Raw genomic sequence first — 17,735 nt, 5'->3', positions numbered from 1 at the left:
CATATCAGTAATACATTGGCTACAAATGAAAACAGCACATCCTTAAAGCAGGGCTCCACACTAACTTTTTTGTTTGGTGGCCCCATTGGGCCACCAAAATCCTCAATTTCAAATTTTTGGTGGCCCGAGAGAAAAATTTGGTGGCCCCGCAAAAAAACCCAATAAAGAACATTAAAAGTCCTCTTTTTTTATTAATCAAATATTTAAGTTTTATCATAGTAAGAATTGGAAGTTGGACATATCTACTCATAAATAAATCTCAACAAACTCGCAACACTCACTCTCAGGCACTCATTCAGTCCTTTTCATCCATCCTTTAAACAAATTTAGCTGCTGATTTCCGGCGCAAAAAGTTACAAATTTATTGACATATTTTTCAACAAATTTTGGTGGCCCGAAGCGGGCCAACAAATTTGTCCTTTTTTGAAATTTGGTGGCCCGACTTTCATTTTTGGTGGCCCCGGGCCACCGGGCCACCGTTAGTGTCGAGCCCTGCTTAAAGTCAAGTTTGGGTCAAGTGTGATTGAATGGGGTAACAAATTGTTGTGTGAGATCATTTTCTGTCTTCCAAAGTGTTTGAGTTATTTGATCACGCGAATTTTTCACAGTTAACCTAGTCCTGTCAAAGCATACCTCATCATGTGCTTGAAGGTTTTCTTCAAGCCTACAGATGTTGGATGGTTATAAACAAGGAGGAGGTACATTCAAGCAAAAATGTTGACTCTCACATGATTTTCCTGTATAACTGATGCATGACACAGATGGTTCCCATAAGCAGTGGAATACCTCACAGTTCACTCACATGGTAATGCTAGAGACATGACTACCACTGCCAGCTGAGGTCTTACCTGTGCTGCATCCTTGTCCTTTTTCCTGAGGACTTCTACCAGGTGGTAGCGCAATATGGACTCTGTGTAGCCTCCTCTGCCAGGTGTTTCGATGCTTTTCATTCCACGGTCGAGTTCTTTCCGTATCACTCTTCAGTACACATAATACAAGGCAGAAAGCAGTGGCTGTTACTATTGCATTGCATGAATGTTTACACATCACTTTGTGCAAGAATCGCCATGAATATATCATTTTTTTAAAAGTCATTGATTGATGCCAACCATACATTAACTAAACTGTGCAAACATCAGCATGAGAGGACATCTTCATATTGCTATATAAAGACTGGTAGTGCAAATACTTGCATTGCATCAACTTTCAGATGATGTGGAAACACAGCTAATAATTAAACCTCATGGACTACAGAACAAAACACAAACACAAGATATATAAGAAGCTCTTCACAAAATCATATCCTCTTGTCTCTTTTCTCCATCTTTTCTCTTCCTTATAATGAAGTTTCCACAAATATTCTAAGCAAGTGGCTCTGTACTGGTTCATACAGATGAAAACCAGTAATTCACACTCCAAACTGAGCTGCTGGATTAGGAGTATGGCAATATTTAACCTGACGATTGTGGACACAAATTGTACACGTAGGAGCACAAATAAACAATGATTACCTGTACACTAGTACAGTTAAACAGTCATTGCCGCTCTTGTGCTTCTATGCGGCACAGAAGATGAATGAACATAATGTGGACTTTAAAAAAACAAAAAACTATTGATGGGTTTTAAAGTCAATGTAAGAGTTTTCCGATTTGATAAAGAGGGATAATCATTGCCCAGTTGCAGAGTGAGTACCAGGACTGCTTGGGTGTGTGTGTGTGTGTGTGTGTGTGTGTGCTTGTCTTGCCACTCAGGCTGTCCGCATGTGTGCTGTGAACATTTGACCATTACGTTAGTCCAACTGGTAACTCTAAATGGAGTGATGATGTCAAAAACTTGTGAAATGCACTTAGATTGTATCATTTGGATCAAGTGGCGGATCCAGAGGGGGGCGCAACTGGCGCACGCCCCCCCTTTATTTTTCGTAAAAAACAAAAGAAATAAAAAGAAAAACAATGAAATGAAACCCGGAAGTGGCACCAGAAATATTAGTCACGCCCCCCCTTTACAGAATTCCTGGATCCGCCCCTGGGATCTGCATCCAAATGATTGCAGAATTAACAGATGGGAAATGTTATAAGTTGACTGCACAAATGGAATAGACAGAATGTATACATCCAACCAGCTGACCTTAGATACAGAAAAAAAAAGGCAGAAAAACTCACTTTTCATGCTTGCCAAGGAGCTGGAACATAAGAGCCTTGAAAAGGTGACTGATGGGTTGGTGATCAAGCTTGTCCAGAGTTTCCTGGCCGAGGTTGGTCCACAGGTCCACATCGGTTCCCCCCTGCTTACATCAGATTACATTATTAAAATATATATATATAAAAGAAAAATCATACTTTCCTGGATAATACCATAAATACCAGTTGATGATTATACTGATGAGTTTTGAGGGTGGTGGGTTTCTTGTAGACAACAGATAATAATTACATTATATTTTGGCATTGTAGTAACAAAGGCAATGTTTGGGTCCAGGCAATTTATCACAGCAATTGAAATAATAAAATGTGTTCATAATTCAAAACAATGTTAACTTTCAAGAGAAGTCCAAGGCTACTGTAAACACCACATCTTTTGCAGTTTTTTTTTTTCTATTTCATGAGTTGACCAATGTTCATGAAATTAGCAATAATATGCCAAAATATTGCCTCCCATGACACAAATACAATGTACATAATGTACAATGTACAGTATATTGTCTCCAAGGTGGACATTCCTAACTTCAATGCTAAAAAAAAGGATACAACTCATTTCTCACTCCATATCACTGAGGTACATGATCATGAAACAGCCTTGATTTTCGCATAATTATTAAGCTTTTCAATATATGCAGCATTATCCTAAGGTGCCGTTTTGCACAGAAAAAACATGTTAAATATTTCTGTTTACCCTGAGGCCCATGAGGGCAATGTGGGCTCGCTGATGGTGTAGAGTGGTCTGCCTCCTTTCCCCGGCTAGCTGCAGGCAGTTCCGGTAGCAGGCCTCGGCAGCCAGTGCCATTCCACGCTCGGAGTAGATCTTGCCCAGGGTCTGCATGGGTGCATGCACAAGGATTAAAAAAAAAAAAAATCAGTAGTAGTCAATGTGACAATAATTAAAACAAACAAGGAGAACAAATGATTATAACAAAATAGTGGGACAATGATGATGCTACATGTAGTACTAGTTATGATAACAATGATCACAAGAAAGAGAAGAACAATAACAGTAAAAACCAACAAGAACTACATCAACCCAAGGTAATATTCAAGAGTTACCAAAGATAAACACTGGCAAGATTCCATGAAGATAAATCAACAGTATGCTATATGCTTGCAGAAAAAGGGGGAAAAAGGATTTGCTTTTAGTTCTTCGGAGCTAATTAAATCTTAATTCAGATTGATGCTTTTTCTGTGCCACTTCTACTGACAGACAAAGTCTGCCATCTACAGTATAACAGCCTGGAGAAACAGTGCACTCATATCATCCTACCTGCCACGCCCAGAGCGACCGAGACTGTGCCACGACGTCTCTGATTTGACCAAGTCCAGATGACTTCCTAGTCTTCATCCAGCCGCTCAGACAGTGGAGCAAATGGAGGTTGGCATTTGCCTCCTCTCCGTAGTCACACCAATCAATCACCTGTCAAAGTGAATCGTTTGAAGAATGTAGAATTTCAATCTGCCAGGATGTGAGTTACAGCGTTGAGTAAACATGTCATGTACCCCAACATTAAACCTTGAGTCTGGTATGTGGTTGCTTCCAGCATTTGGAATGTTGATATGACATTTACTCCTGTGACAATTGCTCCGATCTTATTTTCTTCAAGGGCTTAGGGTTAGGGTAAGTGTTGTGATAGGGTTTTAGGTTTAGTTTGATGCGAGGATTAGGATTAGAGTTACATGTAAGGTTATGTTTGTGGGTAGAATTTATGTTTGGCTAAGCGTGTAGATATTTCAAGGGAGGAATTGTCGCAGGAACAAATGAAATGGAACCATTTTATTTGGAGCACTGTCCTGCAGAATTGAGACAGGCAGCTTCATCCACTCCACTCAAGAAACACTTCAAACATGTTTCGTCGCTTGCCCGGAAGAAGGGAACGAGCGCGCGAATACGCGTAAAAATAGATTTCGAGAAAATCGCAATTTAAAGTTTCAATTGACTATATCTTTGATATTTGAATATCAATACTGCTGAAAATTCACAAGTGAACAGATAATATTCCAATTTGGTACTAGCTAAAGTGGCTATAATGAATAATCTACAAATTTTATGATATTGCTTATGATTTTACCTCATGTCCGTTCGTTCCCTTTTTCCGAGCACACAACTTGCGGGCGGTGTTCCCAGTAAAAGGAAACGGAGCTGAGCTGAGTGACTCGTTCCCTTTTACCGGGACGCGTACACGCGCGCAATGTTACCAGTAGAAGGACACGATTCATGTGTTTGTACAGGTTTCTGTGGAATGCGCGAGTCGGTACGACATACTGCTCACTGTGTACCCACGTATGCATTTTTCTGTGGTCGATTACTAAAAATTCATCTGAGGACCCAAAACAAAATGCGGGCTAAGCTATTGAAAATTTCATATCACAGCAGGCAAGGCGAAATACAGCTAGATCTGGGAAATGCAGCAGGTCAACCGTGTACTGTAATAACTCGGGCCTGGGCTAAGTAAAGCCTGTCATTCTAGTCTAGGGTCCTAGGCCTAGCCTAGTCTACTTTAGTACTTTATTTTAGGCTAACTTATTAGAGTCTTAGTAGTAGAGTCTAGAAGTACTAGAGTAGGCCTACTAGTAGGCTATAATTATTGTCCAGATCTCGACAGATCGGGGTCTAGGTTACGGTTTAACTTGAGCCTTAAGGTACAATATGAAATAGGCCTATGTTTTTTTCTTTTGGTTTTCACTTAGGAAACATAATAGGCCTATAACGCAAAATCAACAAGTTCCCCCGCCCCCCTTATTTACCGTGATGTGTCTTGCTGCCAGGCCCAGGGTTCATGGTCCATGACCTGAGGTTGGGGCAGGATCGGAGTTCTAAATTTATATTCAAAGGCTTAAGCCACGTTCCCAAACTTTGGCTCTCAGCGTTCGGGTATGGAAATGCAGCACGGTGACAAATAATTGACGTGAAAGCGGACTCATGCCATGGGACCCTCTATATTCTGTATTCCAATGGGAACTAAATCTTCTTGTTCTTAAAATTGTGACTTTTAGCTATGGCTAGAGCCTACATTTTATTTTTTGTTTCACTTTTTAAGTAATTTTTTTAATGAATTTAAATGTAGAGTATATCCAGCATCTATTTTTTTCCCATGGAGCTGAAAATTTTGGTCAGCTTCGCATTAATTGTAATAATGACCTCCCAACATTTGTGAAGCCGTGATATTATTAATCGACAGAGCCTTATCGCCTTCTATTTTGGGGTTGAGTAAATGTACTTATAGTTATACATCCTACTTAATCGAGACATCCGTATTGACTTTTAATTTGGGGTGGGATGCATACAGATTCTGTCTATAATTACCATTAAACTTCGGTTTATTTTTTCTTGTAAATTGGGAATAGTTTTCTTCCTTGTATTTTGTTTTCCAATCTAGGATGGGGTGAACCCCTGTACATTAGTTGTTTTTATTTTGTGTGTGTGTGTGTGTGTGTGTGTTTTCTTTCTTACATTCTTTTTTCTTTTTTTTTTGTTGCCTGGAGAGCTGGCGAGGCCTGTAACACTTCCTATCTAGAACGTATAAAAAACAAACAAAAAAACAAATTAGAGAGCATACACGTAAATGAAATATTCATCGTTTATCTTCTACTTCTAATGACCTTCAACCATACCCTCACTTCATCAGACAAGGAATAGTACAGGGAGAATGGAAATATGCAAAACATAAATCTCCCCCCCCCCCTTTAACCTCTCACTCACTTTCATCTACTGTATTTCCTTTCAGCCTTATCAAATGAAATAGACACAGACACACAATTCCTGCTCACATCTTGCTCTTCTCTGAGACAGTAGGAAATAGATATTGCGTTGTTCCTTGTTACAAGGTATGATAGTATATTTATTTGAAAATAAATAAAATGGAGAGAATTTCATTCACAACAGTAATAAATGAATTCATCAATAGCAATTAGACAATTCATAAATTATTCATTAAATACAGCAACATCAGTGTAACCAAAATGAATGCCTTACATAGATCTACTCATGTAACTACATGTATTATCCCGATATCTAGAGTCTGCATTTCTTTCGGCATTTATGCAACATTCTCCAGAAATATATATGTATGGTCTTCAAAATATGATCACATTTCTAAATGAAAAGTACACATTTCATCTTTGATATTCATCACCTTAATATAAGCTCCTAAAATCCATCAGCATTGTTTCATGATAAATTATATGGGTATATAATCATCTCTTTCTTTCCTCATATACCTAAAATAGACAGTTTTATAAAATAAATTATGTCCCTAAAACACCATAAGAGTTCTAAATTTCCATTTCTAGTGTGTCAGGAATCAAGTGGTTACAATTTATTTTAGTCAACAGAGCTGCAGTCCTGCCAAATTGAGTCGTATCATTTCTACAAAATGTTCTCCAAGCTTTTTTTTTTTTCCAATATCTAACTTTTTTTAGAGCAGATTTTTTTTTCAGTTAAGATACAACAGTAACAGTTTCAGCATCACTGTCTAGGAGGTTTAATTATATTCTAGTGAATTAAAAACAACTGTGTTTAGTATAAATAATTATATACATATATATATATATATCACTAAGGAAGCCAATCCTGGAAAAGAGCATCTCATTCCAGTGAAAACCAGTAGGTAAATATGTATATTTCATGACAATCATCATTTCAGTCATTCACAATTAAACCAATTAGACCAAAGAAATTACTTTGCAGACTTTACAATCCAGTTAACAGCTTCAAGTTTGAGTCATACTATCATTTGAATAATAAACAGTAGATTATCATTACAAGAAAATTATATCTAAACTCAAAATTAAAGAAATGATTAATTTTAATTTATTAATTAATTTTTTTTTCAATCCTGAGTGCAACACATGTCAAATGTTGAAATTAGCTTTAGCAACAGCCACGTTGTGTTTCATACACTAAGAACTGAATTGCATTCCATGAGCAAATGCCCACTCTCAAGATACTTCTGATCGATGATACTGATGCGTGAAGTCCGAACAACATACATCAGAGCAGCCGAAATAAATCTTTAAGATGAAAAGCCCTTGGTTTAACTCGTTAAAAAGTTAAAGTTTTAATGTACCACTGCACAACAAAAAATTATTGGAGGCATACTCTCAGTATACATTGTATCTGATAAACATTTAAGATTTTCTCTTCAACTACACACATTGAAGATTACTTGCTCTTCAGCAAACTTACAAAACATTGAAGACTCGCTCTCCAGCAAACCTGTAAAACATTGAAGACTCACTCTCCAGCAAACCTGTAAAACATTGAAGACTCACTCTCCAGGAAATCTGAAAAACATTGAAGACTCACTCTCCAGCAAGCCTGAATATCATTGAAGACTTACTCTCCAGCAAACCTGAATTTCATTGAAGACATACTCTCCATCAAACCTACAAATCATTGAAAACTCACTCTCCAGCAAACCTCAATATCACTGAAGACTTGCTCTCCAGCAAACCTGAATATCATTGTAGACTTACACTACAGCAAACATGCAAATCATTGAAAACTCACTCTCCGGCAAACCTCAATATCACTGAAGACTTGCTCTCCAGCAAACCTGAATATCACTGTAGACTTACACTACAGCAAACATGAACATCATTGAAGATTTACTATCCAGCAAACCTGAATATCATAGAAAACTTGCTCTCCAGCAAACCCGAATATCATTGAAGACTCACTCTCCAGCAAACCTGAATATCATTGAAGACTTACTCTCCAGCAAACCTGAAAAATAATTGAAGACTTGCACTACAGCAAACCTGAAAATCATAGAAAACTTGCTCTCCAGCAAACCTGAAAATCATTGAAGACTTGCACTACAGCAAACCTGAATATCATTGAAAACTTGCTCTCCAGCAAACCTGAATATCATTGAAGACTCACTCTCCAGCAAACCTGAAAATCATTGAAGACTTGCTCTCCAGCAAAACTGAATATTATTGAATACTTACTCTCCATCAAACCTGAAAATCATTGAAGACTTGCACTACAGCAAACATGAATATTATTGAAGACTTGCTCTCCAGCAAACCTGAATATAATTGAAGACTTACTCTCCAGCAAACCTGAATATCATTGAAGACTTGCTCTCCAGCAAACCTGAATATCATTGAAGACTTGCTCTCCAGCAAACCTGAATATCATTGAAGACTTACTCTCCAGCAAACCTGAATATCATTGAAGACTTGCTCTCTAACAAACCTGAAAATCATTGAAGACTTACTCTCCATCAAACGTGAATATCATTGAAGACTTGCTCTCCGGCAAACCTGAATATCATTGAAGACTTGCACTACAGCAAACTGAAGATCATGAAGAGCTATTCTTCAGCATGCTCCACATAGCTCTCATTGTCTTCAACCTGTGAGCCAGCAGCATGTGCAGGAAGATCTCTGTAAAAGGAATGGTATACACGAGGAATAACCAGGGTGTCACAGAGGTTGATGAGATCTGACTTCTTTGCTGAGCTGATCTTCAACATGTCCTTGTACAACATCTCAAGTTTGGGTACCTTCATTCTGCGACAAGAGGCAGAAACCTTGAGTTCACTGAAGTCGTCGTCAAAGCTGTAGCGAAACTTGATGGTCAAGGGAGATGCCTTCTCATACCTCAAGTGTTTCAGTTTCATCCACTGCACTTTGTTCCCTTCCACATCTCTCTGTGTGTTCGGGAGGATTTCAGAGGCCAGTCCTTTCAGATCAAAGAACTCTTCATGGCTCATTTGTTTAACCTCATAGGGCTTCTTTTGGCGGGACATGGTGACAACTGTGGACCATTGATTTGGGTGATACACTGCCACTTTGCGTTTTGTACGCTCTATCGCACTATGAACTGAATCGCATTCCATTTGCGTATGCCCGCTCTCAAGATACTTCTGATCAATGACCTTGATGTGTGAAGTCCGAACAACATACATCAGAGCAGCCGAAACAAACTTGTTTCTGTTTTGCCCCCCACAGCAATCGCTGTAGAGGGTTACATGCGTTACTGTCTCTGGCAGAGCCTGGAGAAGATGAATAAGGCAGGAACCAACTTCACAAGACCCTCTGTTACCTTGAACCTCACTCCAGAGAAAACAAAGTACATCACTGTTTGCCTGGTTATAGAACGTAAGATTATATGATGATAATTTACGTTTGTAGTAGAGTACAGATGTCAAAGCAGATGGACAACTCAGGACCTGTTGCAAATCAAAGGTAAATGAAGCACTACTTTGACATGCCTGGGCCCTGGCTTTGTCCCGCTCTTTCTCGTCTCTCGCCCTCTGCTTGTTGTGCAAGTGCTGCTGGTGCTCTTCTTGCAGATCTTCTCTTTCCTCCAGGGTGGCATTGTCATACCTTGTGCAACTTTTGCACTCATCTTTCTTCGGAACAAAGAAACCCAGGTTAAACTCGTTGTTAAACACTTTTCGATAGATCTTACTTGATTGTGGGTTTGTTGATGATTCTTTGTACATATTGTACATTTTTGAGATACTCAGCTCTGTAGGAAGATACTGGCGGGAGCTGGAAGATCTGCAATAATGGGAATCAATGACCTTGAAACTCTTGATATGAGAGCGAATTTCATCTAATGCCTCTTCTGGGGTCTTGTTTTTAGGTGACTGTTTGCCCCTTTGGTCTTTTTTGGAGAAGGAAAGACCAGCTTTCTTTTTTAAGGTGTAGTACACCGTCTTAGCCTTGATGTCAAAGGTACTCAGGAAAAATTTCTGACATACTTTTTGCAGCCCATTGGTGGTAGGAAGGAAGTACTTATTGCGAGGGATTTTTCCACCTGTAACATTTGTTGGCTTTACATGCTGACAGATAAAATCTCTTTGCCTCTCGTAAGAGCCACACTCCCAATAGCTGTTAAACAGCTCCTCCCTTACATCTACTGAGATCTTAGTACTACACTTAACTTTACAAGAAGCTCCGCATGGAGGGCCTACACAGCGTGCTTGGTGCTGTTTCCCATCTCTGGCCTTGTATGGGAGCCCATGGCTCCTTCGCTCTTTGCGCATGTGTTGCTTCCACCTGGTCGGATCTGCAGTCTTTTTTCTTGCTTTCCCATTCTTTGAAATAACAAACATATGAGAAATTTATTAATGATACAATATGCATGTGTGTGTGGTGGAGGGGAGGGGGGGGGGGGAGGGGAAGTGATATAACCACCTAATTTTTTTTTTATAATTACAAGCATAAATTACCACAATATTGTAATCTTACATTCTATACCCAGACAAACAGTGATGTCCTTTTTTTCTCTGGTTCAAGGTAACAGAGGGTCTTGTGAAGTTGGTTCCTGCCTTATTCATCTTCACCAGGCTCAGGAGACAGTAACATATGTAACCATCTATAGAGATTGCTTGGGGGGGGGGGGGGGGGAGAACAAAACCAAGTCTGCTTTCGGTTGCCCCGTTGTATGTTGTCAGGTCTCACATGAGGTTACAGGCCATAGGTTTCTTGGATACAGAGCAACAGAGCACCAAATGCGCAAGGTGGCTGGTTATCACCCAATTTAGCTGGGCATACGTATCATGGTGTGCCCAAGTCATAACGTGAGGCCAAACAAATGAGCCATAATGAACTCTTTGATCTGAAGCCTGGGGACATCATTTAAGTTTGGAAGTCAGTATAGTTTTACCTATCAAGGAGGAATAACTGCATATGATGTGTCACGCAGGGGGGGGGGGGGAGCAAATAAGAGTGTGATCAGTTTGTCACGGACAATCTGAAAATTTTCAAAGTTTGAAGGTCTGTCATGAAGAAAGGATGATATGTGATGAATTGGTTTATGTTTTATTGTAAAGGGTTCCACTAAGTTTATTGGCAGTATCCCGAATTTGGTTACCATGGTAATCAATCTGCATGATAATCCATGAAATGTGCAAAATCACGGACAGACCAGATAGAAATCTGGTGCTTTCTATTACTCTTTTGCGATCTTTACCTTAAGAGCTTTGATTTGCCCAAAACTTTTAATTGCAGATGTTAACCAGATATCTGTAAGATCCTATGACCTACGTTTAGTCAAATGCCTGAACAGAATGAACAAACTTTACCTCTGAGAGTCTTGGAATGTCCTCACCAACACGAGTACTTGACAGGCCGCATACCGGTATTGGCTGCATTAAAAATATGTACATATGAATGAATAGTATAGTAAGGATTGTTAACCAGTTGAGTGTCAATCAATCAAATGGTATACAATTGACACAAACATAAACTTAGAATTCAAAACTTCATTCAGGTACAGCAAAACTTTTAAAGCCATAATTTAACATTTTCCACATTTAAGAATTGGAGCTGCATGGTCCTACATGCTATCAGAATGTGTAATGGGGTGTAAAATGAATCTGTGAAAAAAAATTATGCTTCCTTGTTTTCATTTAGTGCTTAAAAAAAGTGAACACCTAAAATATCACCTCCATAGATTACTGTGTTGGCTTATTTGGTGGGAGATGCTTACATAATAAAAGAAAATGTGAAAGGAAAGGGTTTGGAAACTCAGTGTGAGATTCAAGACTGTTCAATTCCCTTTTTTATAGTAGGCCTAGGGGTGCATCTCTGGTCTGATAGACTATGTAACAAAACAGTTTTATGCATATTTATATATTTTTGCATTTACATTTTGTCACAAATTTGGCCAGAGTAGAATTTTCAATGTGACTTTGTTACTGAAGCAAGACAAAATATGACCACATGACCATAACAGTATTCTGGCACCTCAAGGCCAATATAATGTAAACATGCCAGCACTAAGCCTCATACAAAGAATCTTTAAAACAGCAAACAATGTCTACTGGCTGTTTCACGGATATTTTTCAAACTTTACTAGCCTGATGCCTTGTAAATATCACAAGGTAACAGACGTTTCAATGTTCTTGGTTAATTACGACATTGAGGTGTATATTGGAAATATTAGCAAGTGAGATCTCTCGTCTTTAAATCATAAATTACAAGTACACGGTATTTGCCTCAGACTGGAGTGTCTTTTCTTGACTTGGATCTAAAGAATTCCCATCATTTTCAGTAGATGCAGGTGCCTATTATGGAAAAGAATTTATGTACATGGACATCAAATTAAAATACAGCTATTCAAATCTAATAATTTTAGCAATCTGGTGGGCATTTCATCCAGTGTTTTTGTCAGTGATTTCACTTATTAATGTGCTCTTAGCCAATCAGATGCAAGGATTTCAGTAGCTTATAACAACTGTCGGTGACGAGCAAGTTTCATGATATGCTCCCCTGGTAGATGAATATTTTTTTTTCATTCACTAAAGATCAACGTTACAAGGCAAAGTACTTCTGACATTTGATTAAACACTCAATCACAAGGCCTGATGCAAAGACTATAGATTAGCACACCGGCCCGTATTCTCGAAGGAAAAAACCGTGGTTTAAAACCATGGTTTATGCAAATTTCATGGTACACCGGAGCACCACTGCTATAACACGCTCTGGTGCGTACACTAAGGTCCAATCATCCCGATGATAAGCGCATGTGTTGGCAAAGGGCGCGAAGTTCACGCTTGTTGCCATGGTTTAGACCACGGTTTATGTAAATTCATTATGCGTCAATTTACATAAACCGTGGTCTAAACCATGGCAACAAGGGTGGAATTTGCGTCCTTTGCCAACACATGAGCGCTAATCATCGGGATGATTAAACCTAAATGTACGCGCCAGAGTGTGTTATAGCAGTGGCGCTCCGGTATACCATGAAATTTGCATAAATCGTGGTTTAAACCACGGTTTTCCTTCGAGAATACGGGCCACCATGTCTAATGGCTGTTTAATAGATATATTTGTTAAATATCTAGTCCAATCTCTTATGAACCTACATTTTAATGTTCCTGGTTAATGACATTGAGGTGGATATTTGCAACTTTGATCTCCTGCTTTTAAATCATAAATAACAACTATTTACCTCAGAGTGGAGAGTCTTTTCTGGACTTGGTTTTGAAGAATCCTGATCATTTGCAGTTGATGACGATGCCTATTATGGAAAGAAGGTAACTGATAAATTATATCGAAATGACAACAAAACTACTCAAAACTAATCATTTGGAAATATGGTAAATTACATTTTTTTTTGTCATTCACTGTCTTAATCTTGTGTTGAAGATCAAAAATCATAAGGTGATTATTTCTGACATTTGATGTAAACACTCCAGCACTAGGTTTGGTACAAAGACTTAATAGTACAGCGAACATTTGGATATGGATATTTAAATTCCAAATCTACCAAAACCTATACCTTATAAATTTCACGATTGCAACTTACATTTTAATGTTTTTGGTTGATTATGGCATTGAGGTGAATCTCCTGCCTTTACAATAAATGATAAGCATTTACCTCAGACTGTAGAGTCTTTTCTTGACTTGGTTTTGAAGAACTCTGATCATTTGCAGCTGATGAAGGTGCCTACAAGTATTATGGAAAGGAAATACATCTAGAAAAGATATCAAAATGACAACAAAGCTACTCAAAACTAATAATTCAGAAATCTGGTGAATAACCTTTTTTTTTTGTTTCATTCAGTGTTGCAAACTTGTGTTAAAGATCAACGACATAAGGTAGATTTCTTTTGACATTCGATGTAAACACACCAGCAGTAGGCCTGATACAAAAGCTTTATAGTATAGTACAGTGAACAATGTCTAACAGCTGTTCTATGGATATTTCTCAAAACCTACTATTACTGTACCTAAACCTTGTAAATTTCACAAATGCAACCTAAATTTTATTATTTTTGGATAATCATGGCATTGAGGTGGATTTCTGCCTTTATAACAAATAACAAGTATTTACCCTAGACTGGAGAGTCTTTTCTTGACTTGGTTTTGAAGAGTTCTGATCATTTGCAGTTGATGACGGTGCCTGTTCAGGGAAGAATGCATGTGAAAAAGATCTAAAATTGACAATACAGCTAATCAAATATAATAATTCAGAAATCTTGTGAATCACTTTTTTTCTTCATTTGCTGTTGTAAGTGTTACAGATACATTATACGGCAGATTACTTCTGACATTCGATGGGGGTATCTAAGAGGATATTAAAATGTAACATTCAATGTAAACACTCAACCATTAGGCCTGATAAATAGTTTAATAGTATATCAAAGAATATCCAATGGTTGTTTTATGAGTATTTTTTTGTTGTTGTTGAAATATTCTGGTCCATTGCTTTGCAAATCTTACAAATGCTACTCACATTTAAACGTTCTTGGTTAATTGTGACTGCCATTTAATACATCATGAATTACAAGCATTTACCTCAGACTGGAGTGCATTTTCTTTACTTGATTCTGAAGAATTCCCATCATTTCTGGTTGATGAAGGTACCTATGCATGTGAGGTAGAAAGAAAAAACAATTTAGAAAAGATATAAAAATGACAATAGAGCTTAATAAATCTAATGATTAAGAATTCTGGTCAATTCCTTTTTTTCCATTCACAGTTTTAAGTGTAAAAAATTAGTATTCTAAGGCAGATTACTTCTGACATTTGATGGGCTAAGTAAGAGAGCAATAAAATGTAACTGGAAATTGCAGATGTTTCCTAACACAACATAATTTCATAATGAGAAATCAAGTACACAAACACAACTGGATCTAAAAACAAATTCCATTATTTAACTTTATGTAGTAACATGTTTTAAATCATAATTATTGAATTTTAATAGTAGTAGCCCATTTCAAGTGACTGCAAATATACACAAGAAATTCTTCAGATAACTGCTGATCTTAGAACAATGCTTTAAAAAGAATTTTCAGCCACCAGTATTTTACAGATCAAGAAGCTGCAAAAAAAAAGGGATTTTCTTTTGTTTTTCTTTACTCTGAATTTGATGTGACATCATGACAAAATTCTAATTAACCTTTATTTCTTATAAGTGATTTAGTGATATCCTTATTACCAGCTTACATCATTTGTATGACAGTTCTCTATCAGTATTTCTTTCACAATACTGCAAAGTTCCAATAAAGTCATGATAATGATGGAATCCTGTACCTTTAAATCACGAATTACACAAATCATGAATTACACACAAACCCAGAATGAAGTGTTTGAGTGGCCTTTTATTAGCTAATTGCATCTGCTGTAGACTACCAAGAAGTTGTAGGCCTACATGTAGTTGGTAGAAGTGCTAATTATGGAAATACATGAATAAAACAAATCAAAACAGTGATGAGGCAATGGATCAATCCCTCCCAATGCCATTCTTCCAATTTTTGAAGAGTTATCATAACTACTGTATACAAGATATTACATTTTGATGCCTATTTTGTGAGTATGCCAATTTTGTCAGCCAATTGTGATAAGATATGTGTACTTCAGTTACCATAACTTGCTCACCACTGTACTCACGGTTTTTAAAAAAATATATTAATTTTATGTTTGAATTGAACTTACTTGTGCAGAAAATCTGGCAAGCGGAATGTTATCATCTTCTTCCTCTGAACTCTCTGAATCCACCATCATACTTTCCTCTTCTTCTCCTTCATCCTTTTCCTCTGGAACACGGAGGACTGTGCCTTCCCATATTTCATTTTTTTTTTACTAGTCTTCCACTCCATGATAATTGTGGATCCTGGGTGCGGCGGTCCATCGGGGCAAATGATGTCCTTCACTGCAACTGTATTTTCTTTGCCATCTCTTTTCCACTGCACAAGGATGAGATCTTCTGGGTCCATTGATCTATCATTAACAAAATAAAAACAAAAGGAATCTTTACTCTTAATCAATATGAATCTTTCTCTACTTTCCCATCTTTCTTTGAATACTTAATTAATCAATTTATAGATCTAAAGAGTTTTATGAAATATTTTATCATTTATATGGACATAAAATTATTGCATATATATGTATAAAATAGTTCATAAAACTCTTTAGATCTAATGTAGTATTAAAAAATAGCTGGGACCTTAGAGAAAGACTGTGATCCTATATAGAGCAACATTGGCATATGAGGCAATTAATAATCATTATTCATCATTAACTACTTAAGACTTCTAAGTAAAGGTCAATTTAATTCACCAGAAGTTAATGGTACTATGTCTGGTCTATCAGCCAAAGCCTATTTTGAAAGTGTTTTATATTTGTGGAGCCCAAGAACTTGAAGCTCAATTTACCATACCAGACAATGACATTCATCTGTAAACTTTGATATAGACTTAGAAATTTCAATTTAAAAATTAAATTTGAGTCAAAAGCGTTGATGATTTTTTTTTTTTTTTCATTTGAAATGCCGGAAGTTGACGACAAGGGCTGAAGAGCACATTTGAATTTTAATCCGATCAAATACAAGTGTAGTCTGAACGAATTGTAAGATCTTGAATTTGAAAATATGGCCATGGGCCATCTTCGATCGATTCATTGCATTTAATCCTACTTATTAAGCCTGAGAAATGTTTCCACGTTTTAAATTTCTATTTTCATTTCAGTCAGAGCAGTCAACTAGAAATTTTAATCTAATTAAATGAAGGCGTAAATCGGCATTTAAAGATTATTAGATAAACTGTAACAGTACTAGACTGGACAGTCACTAAATCATTATAACGATCTGGAGCATTTTTTTTACTTTAATTTGTTTTTGTTTCTTTGTATTTCTTATCCATCGAGTATTATTGTGGACCTAAAATTGATCGAGATCTTATGATTATCCAACTTAATTAGATCTAAGCCTAAGTGCGTTTAATACGCCTGCAGAGTTTGGGTAAGCGCAGTTTAAATATTTTTATTTCTAGAGTAAACCGATTTTAAACCTAAAGTTAGACCTTGGCATGTTGTTTGTTTGACGTTGATCAAGACTTCAGAGAATGAAGGACTCACTGTAGTTTAGACATCTATCAGATAGATCGACGGCAAGCAACTGCAACTCCTAATTCACACTAGTCCAGACAGTACGCGCACTTACGTCCAGTACTTACGCGAGTAATGTCAGATCCAAGAGTAATGCCTAAGACTAAGTCACAGATCCACTCCGGGGCCCGTACGGCGAGTAGAAATGCCAAACGGACATTTTGATCAGTGGCCAACCAGTCCAATGTTTTGTTCGGCTACGGAGATATATTCGCCGTTATTTGTTGACAGGTGACTGATTACCACAAGAAGTCGAAATCCAAGTGATTCACAAAAATCTGTACAGGGCCCGGCGGATATAACTAAGACTTAGGCTTACGACTAGAAGTGAGTCTTAAAGTTAGGCTAATCAAAATCAGACTTCGATTTCGTCACACCTACTACATATGTGTTGAGTTATAACAAGCTATATACTGACCACATACATGCAACCCATAGAAAAACTGTAGGACCAAACTTGCATCTTGACAGCTGAAATGTGCATCTAAAATAATTTCTCATTTTATTAAACTATTTTTGTAATCAAAACTAATATTTGAATGATACAAGTACTAAATCTCTGTTTGGTAACAGTTTTGTGACCTTGTACTCAAAAATGTAAAATTAAACAATAAAAATGTTTACATTTTTTAAAAAAATTGTGACAAAAATCTCTCGTGTCATACACTTTGTACATGT

At 37.3% G+C, this 17,735-nt stretch overlaps 1 protein-coding gene across 1 annotated transcript in view; it reads right to left on the bottom strand.

The window, feature by feature from the left end:
* The window catches only part of LOC139721149 (superkiller complex protein 3-like), a 59,076-nt gene that overhangs the window by 669 nt on the left and 40,672 nt on the right, over positions 1-17,735 (bottom strand). The window contains exons 41-44 of the mRNA XM_071632480.1: positions 3,472-3,621; positions 2,890-3,030; positions 2,163-2,287; positions 849-978 (exon numbers count right to left, since the gene is read on the bottom strand). Coding sequence (XP_071488581.1) covers positions 849-978; positions 2,163-2,287; positions 2,890-3,030; positions 3,472-3,621 — 546 coding nt within the window. The remainder of the gene's footprint in view (positions 1-848; positions 979-2,162; positions 2,288-2,889; positions 3,031-3,471; positions 3,622-17,735) is intronic.

Source organism: Diadema antillarum, unplaced genomic scaffold (assembly GCF_040938485.1).
Source record: "Diadema antillarum isolate AM-2024a unplaced genomic scaffold, OU_Dant_1.0 scf00000139, whole genome shotgun sequence".
Classification (NCBI taxonomy): Eukaryota; Metazoa; Echinodermata; class Echinoidea; order Diadematoida; family Diadematidae; genus Diadema; species Diadema antillarum.
This window is presented reverse-complemented; position numbering and strand designations above follow the sequence as displayed.